General features: G+C 31.3%; 1 protein-coding gene across 3 annotated transcripts in view; it reads left to right on the top strand.

Moving 5' to 3' along the window:
- LOC139490863 (extracellular matrix-binding protein ebh-like) overlaps positions 1-7,130 on the top strand; it is a 70,838-nt gene that overhangs the window by 29,422 nt on the left and 34,286 nt on the right. For 2 of the 3 annotated variants that reach the window (XM_071277943.1, XM_071277942.1), the window contains exon 9: positions 1,284-6,680. The exons of the other annotated variant lie outside the window; for it this stretch is intronic. In XM_071277943.1, the coding sequence (XP_071134044.1) occupies positions 1,284-6,680 (5,397 nt within the window). The remainder of the gene's footprint in view (positions 1-1,283; positions 6,681-7,130) is intronic. 3 annotated transcript variants of the gene reach the window in all.

Raw genomic sequence — 7,130 nt, 5'->3', positions numbered from 1 at the left:
TATCATTGGCAGATAATTTTTATTTTTAAAGTATAGGGTGCCTAATTTTCCACTCGTGGTCTCAGATAAGTTATGTTGTTTGCCTAATTTATATCATAATTCAATTTTTGATATAAATTAAGTTTTGACTGAATTATAAAATACTTTATTCTTCAGTCCACACTTATTCTTTCTATTAGTAACATGCAGAATATTTCTATTAGATCTACCTTATTATAAAATTTCTTAGAAATATAAGTTACTTTATGCAGAATTGAGTTTCACACAGCTTCATCTCTTTTTCTATACCTAAAATCCTTTGAATGCTAAAATTTGAGAAATATAATGTAAGTACAGGATTTTTTTTTAATTTTGAAGTAGTTTTTTGTTTTCCTTTAAATATTTATCAATACTGTTTCTGATTAAGATTGTTAATAAAACATATTATTCTTTATTTGATTGAAGTTGATTTTAACAAACTATAAGATATAAAGCTGACTTTTATATGATACAGACAACTTTAAATATAGTCAACAACTGAGAAAATGTTTTATTTATTTGGCACTTCTTAAAGATTGATGTAATTAGAAAATGTAAACATCATCCTTTTCAAACTGTTTTTAGAATTCATGAAATATCTTATTTTCTGTATGTAAAAAAGTACAAACAGTCCTCAAAGTTTTGAAAAAGTTGTACAAGTTCACCTATAGTAAAATAATCCTAAATATTTCAAATTTCTGAAGTAGGGTTCACACTTGAATTTTAAACCTTATGTGTAGGAAATATTTATGAAGAAGTTAACATATCTTTCAATTTTCATATAGAAAGAAGTCATGAAATTTATTAAAGAAGGCAACTATATAAGTTATTGTAAGAATTATTTGATTTATATATGGTGCAATGTACTGGACTATTGTAAGTAAAGAGTTAAAGTGTGCATTTATTATCAGATATCCTTGACCACTACTGTAAAAATGCAAAATCTAAAAAGATTTATTGCAAAAAAATACATTGCAATACAGTACTTTGAAAATTTATTGTATAGGTAATTAGACATTTTCAACTTCAAAGATATTATTTTTTAATTAGAGTATTGTATTTGTTTATGAAGGCTAAAATTGTGAAAGTATAATGTTTAGCAACAAAAATAATTGGCATATTTTTTTTGCAATTGCATTAACCAGATTCTCCTGTATGCCAATAGTCAAGGATTTACAATAATAAATGCATGCATGAATTTCTGAACTAACAGTAGTCCAGCATTTACTATTGTCTATATGCTATAATATAAATTCATTTCACAGAAAGAACAACTGGAAACTGACATTAAGAAGTTGGAGAAGGTAAACAAAGGAAAAGATGTGAAATTATCTCGAGCTGTTGAAGAAACAGGGGCTTTCAAATTATCTAAAGAACAGGAAATATCTGAACTTAACATAAGATTGTCCCAAGTGACAGCAAATGTGGAAGAAATAAAATCTCAAAAATCTGAATTAGAACAGACTGTCTCTGAGTTACAGGGAAGACTTGAAGGTTCTTCTAAAGAGCAGACTGTTCATAATGATAGTTTGGTCAAAGAGAATGAACTGATGAAATCTGAAATAGACAAGTTAAGGTTGGAAAAAGACAAAAGTGTTAATGAAACTAAAGAAATTAAAACAGAACTGAACAAATTACAAAAACTTTACAAAGGGAGAGAAGCCAAAGTAAAGAAATTTCAGGATGTTGTCAATGAGCAAGAAAAGTTACTTGCCACAAAAGAGGCAGATATCATTGTGTTCAAAGAAAATATAACACAACTAGAAAATAAACTGAAAGATGTCAACTATGATGAGGAGTTTATGCATTCTGAAATGACTAAACTAGAAACAGACTATAACCAACTTCAACAAAAATATGATCAATATGAAATAGACTATAGACATCTTGAAATGAGATGTCAGCAGCTAGAGGAGGAGGTACTGTCAGCACAAAGTGATAGCAGAATCGAACATGACCAAGTAAAAGGTGCACACGAAGACCAAATCTTATACTTAGAACAGTATGTTGAATCATTGCAAAGGACCGTTCAGGAAAAGGAACAAATAGCAATAGATATGGAAAATGAACTCTTGGACTTGGTTGACAAAGAAAAATTTATGTTGCATGAAAAAGAAAATCTGGAGAATGAAATTTCAAAATTACAACAAATATGTAAAGGAAAAGATGAAAAAATTATAAATTTTACGCAGGAATGTGAAGATCAGTTGTCGGTAAAAGATTCAGCAATTGAAAAAATAAACTATGAACTTGACGAGGTCAAATTTAGAAATGAAGAACTTGAAAAACAACTGAAAATAAATTTCTCTGAAAAAGATGAAATAAATGCTGAATTACAGAAAATGCAAAAACTCTACAAGGGAAAAGATGTTAAGAACAAGAAATTTGAGGAAGTTGTCTCAGAACAAGAAAAACTCATTGCTGACAAAGATGCTGAAATTTTCATGTCGAAAGAAAGAATAAAAAACTTAGAGCACAGGATGGATGATGTGTTTTATGAAGATGAATTGACTAGAAAAGACTTAGAGATCATAAGGGGTGAAAACTTTGAACTGAAGGACAGATGTTATTGGTTAGAAGGCGAATTAGATAAAGTCAAACAAGATTTAACTGACAGATTAGATGAAAGTCAAACTGAACTCCAACGAGTTTGTGAAGAAAAAGACTTAATGCTTGCTTCTAAACAACAGTACGAAGAAGCATTTCAAAACTTTGAATATGACAAAGAGACGCTTACAAACGTTATTGGGGAAAGAGAGGCTGGTATTTCAGAAATAAATAATGAACTACAACAAGCCATTAATGTACGGGATAAATTGACTGGTGAAAATAAAAAGTTGTCAGCTCTCGTTAAAGGAAAAGATGTGAGAATTAAGAAACTTGAGGCCAAATTAAAGGAAGATGAAGAATACATTAGTGAAATGAACAAAAATTTTCAGGAGGTCGAGGAAGAACGAGAAAAATTTGTTACTGAAATCAGTAAACTTCAAAAGCTTGGAAAAAGTAAGGACGTAAAAGCTAAAAAGTTTGAAGAAGTTGTTGTTGTCCAAGAAAAAGTTCTTGTTGAAAAGGACACTGAGGTTGTTATTCTAAAGGAACAAATAAATGAGTTAAATGGTCGACTTGATGACTTATACAGTGAAGAAGAGAGCTTACGAGATGAGCTTAATGAGTCAGTGGCCCATTTTCAGGATCTGGAGGAAAAATGTTATCACTTACAAGCAAATATTGATCAGTTGCAAAGAAACATAAATGAAAAGGATTATCAAATTGAAGAATTTAAGAAAAATTTAGATGTAAATCATGAACATATTGTGAAATTGGAAAGTGAGAAGAAAGAACTAATGATTGAAAAGGAAAAGATTGAACAAAGTGTGGCTTCTGTTCGTCGACAAGTATCAGACGGTGATGGCAGTGTAGATAAAGTTAAAATAGAATTACAAAATGTCCTTGTTGAAAAAGAACATTTAAATTTAGAAATAGCAAAATTAAAAAAAGTCAGCAAAGGGAAAGCAGCCAAGGTGGCAAAAATGGAAGACATTGTATCTCAACAGGAGAATTTAATCGCTGATAAAGAGATGGATGTTGTTGTTTTGAATGAACGAGTGCAACATCTAATGCAGAAGTTGGAATATAGCGATCAAGAAGTAGGTATGCTGTCACAAGAACTAGAGGATGCATTGACTTGGAAGGACAAATTTGAGCAGTTATTTCATGAAAACCAAAAACACCACGAGATTCATGAAGAGAAAATGGTCTCAGAGCAATACCAGAGACAAGAAATGGTACAAGAGACAGTTGTTCAGGAAACTTTCCATAAACAAGAAGCTTCAGGACCCTTACAGTCTGTAGATCTACCAACAGCACCTGGCAATGCTTACAGTCTTACAATGGAATTAGAAAATCTTCAGTTAGAATTGAAAAATGAAAGAGAAAAATTTGGCAAGGAGAAAGAGGCAATGAATGGACAGATTAAGAAACTGAAAACACTTTGTAAGGCAAAAGACACAAAGTTAAATAAACTTATGTCAGAAACCGAATCTCAAAGTAGTGAATCTTCACAAGTTTCTGGACTAGAGGATGAAATTCTCATTCTAAAAACTGAAAATGAATCATTAAAGGAAGGTCAGCTTTCAAAATCAAAAGAACTTGAGGGATCTTTAAGTCTTTGTCAGGATTATGTTACACAAATCAAAGAACTTGAAGAAAAAGTAACTAAATATGAAGTTGAAAACATCGCAAAATCTGAAGAAATTGAAAATTTATCTAGTAACATGTTAGCATGGGAACAGTGGTACAAGACAGAACTTGAAAATCAAAAGGTGGAAATAGAAAGATATAAAAATGAAGAAATAACAGGTTTACAGAATACATGGAGCTCTTATGAGATATGGTATAGACAGGAAATAGAAAACCTTCAAGGTCATATAAATAACCTTGAAGGAAATGTGTCACTAGTTGGTAGTGGAGCTTCAGATGTGCTACCTATAATAGAGGAAATCATTGAGCCAACTTCAATGGAAAATGCTGAAACTTTGCCAGAAAGTGCCATCATGGATGAAGAAAAAATATCTGATTCACTAGCAGAAATGATACACAGCACTTCCTGTGAAACAGATGTAGTTTCTATCGAAAGTGATAAAAAACAACAGGAACTGCCACTGAAATCTGGGAGTGAAGGTCCAGGGAATGAACTGGTAGTGCCAGAAAGAGAAGTTCTGGACTTGAAAAGTGAACTAGACAACATGAAACAAGAACTTGAATCTAAAAACATCCATGTGAATGAAATGAAAACTACATTAGAAAAATTACAAAATGAATTTAGCTGTAAGGAAAATGAACTGATTTCTTTAAGAGAAACTTTTGAAAAAGATATAGAGATATTTCAAAATAATTTAGATTCATTGAAAGAGGAGAAGGTGGAACTTTGTAAAACTATTGAAGATAAAACTCAAGAAATTTTATCTCTAAAAACAGAAAATGCTTCTCAGGGTGTTTGGGACCATGATCAGATTGCTTCTATGCAATCAAGAATAGAAGAATTAGAGGGAGAGAACTCTTCATATGCAATGAGTAATGCTGAGATGGAAAGAAAATGTGAACACTTACAACACATTGCTGATGAGTCAGAACAAGAGTTTGAAGAACTTAACAATGATACAAATTTGTTACGTCATAATGAAGAGTTATATAAAGATATGTTGAAAACTTTGAAATCAGAGAAAGAAAATCTAGTTATGGAAACTGAAAAAGCATTGAAATCTCAAGATTCAAAAATCAAAACCATGACTGAAGCGATCGATGATTTACAAGATATGTTGTCCAAAAAAGAATCAGATTTACAACAAATGGTGACTGAGAAAGAAGCAAAGTGTGAGGAAATTGCCCAGCTAAGCAACACTGTCAGCTACCTCCAAGAACAACTAAGCTCAGGTGTTACACAAATGAAGCAGGAACTTTTGCAAGTACTTACTGATGATCTTGGAGTATCAGCACATGAGGTTGAAGTTCTTCAAAACGAAGATATCAATAACTTAATGACAAAACTTAAGTTAGAACTTTCGAATTTAAAGCAATCTCAATCAGATTTGCTTTCTAAGTATAGTAAAAGTGAGGAGAAAGTAACAGAGCTTGAAAAAGAACTAGAAAACAGTCAGAGCGTAGTAGAGCAAGAAAAAGAAAACACCAAAACTATGGGAATGATTGTAAACAATTATGAATTGAAATTGGAGGAAAAAGAACAAAGTTTAGTTGATTTGAAACAGAAATTGTTAGTAGTCCCAGATCAAGGACAAATTAGCGAAAAAGACAATCAAATGCACCAATTGGAAAGTCAGTTGGCAAGATTAAAGGACAACCTGTCACGGCAAGGCAATGAAATGCAGGATTTACAGCAATTGTATCAGAATGAATGTGAACAACTTGAACGTACTTTAAATGCTCTAGAAGACTGTAAAAAATCTTTTAGTCTGAAACTAGAAGAATCAGAAATTGCCATTACAAACTTACGTGAACGATTATCATCTGCTGAATCTGAATGTGAAAAATCAAAACAACTTATTCAAGAAAAAGATAGTTATATTATATCTATTGAACAATCAAAACAAGAAAATATTGAAAAAGTGAATGAAATGGAAGGACAGATAGAGACAAAGGATGAACAAATAAAATCTCTTACAGAAAGTCTAAATAATATACAGGATGATCTGATGAAAAGGATCGAAGAAATGAAAAAAATGCAAGAAATGTACGATAAACAATCAGAAGAACAGGATAAAATAATGAATACTATTGAGGAATTCAATGCTTTAAATGCTCAGAAGTTACAAGAAAAGGAAGCTAAAATCACAGACTTAATGCAAGAGTTGTACGGTAAACAAAGCATCCTGGAAGTGACAGAGGCATCCAAAATGGCGTTTGTCACATCCCTGCAAGAAGCTGAGCAGACAATAGTTCAAATGAAAGAGCAAATTCAAGAAAAGAATAAAATTGAAGACGAGTTAAAACTTCGGTTGCGTAAAAATGAAGAGAAAGTTAACATGTTGGAAGATAATATTGATAGACTGTCTTTGGAAAACTCCACATTGAAACAACAACTAAAACAGTTGGAAACAGCCACTGCCTCTGGTTTCGATGGCAACCTTTCTGGAAAAACAGAAAATGTAAGAAAAAAATGCATATTCAGATTCAATACTTATAGCTAGTGTGTATATATTGTGTGTAGGTACTAATGTTTGATATATCACATAATTGGATAAACACAGGGTACACAAAACTTACTAAAATTCTCCTTTTTTAGTGGAGTATATGTACAAGGACTTTTCAAGGGGTCCCAAAAAATGTGTTTAACTTTTAGTACAAAAATAGATTGACTAAAGAAATATGTTTTGAAAGATGATTTATAGTTAATTTAAAGAATAACTTTGATGTCATGTACATGTGTCATAGTTTTTGTGTACCCAAAGCACATTTTTGGAGCATATTGTATACACTTATTTCATCACAAATCAATGTTTCCTTTCAATTGTTTTTTTGGGGTTTTTTTTCAAATCATTTTCATTTTAGATTTGTGTTTTTGTTTGTTTCTGCTCTATTGAATTATCTAAATTTGA

Source organism: Mytilus edulis, chromosome 10, assembly GCF_963676685.1.
Source record: "Mytilus edulis chromosome 10, xbMytEdul2.2, whole genome shotgun sequence".
Classification (NCBI taxonomy): Eukaryota; Metazoa; Mollusca; class Bivalvia; order Mytilida; family Mytilidae; genus Mytilus; species Mytilus edulis.
This window is presented reverse-complemented; position numbering and strand designations above follow the sequence as displayed.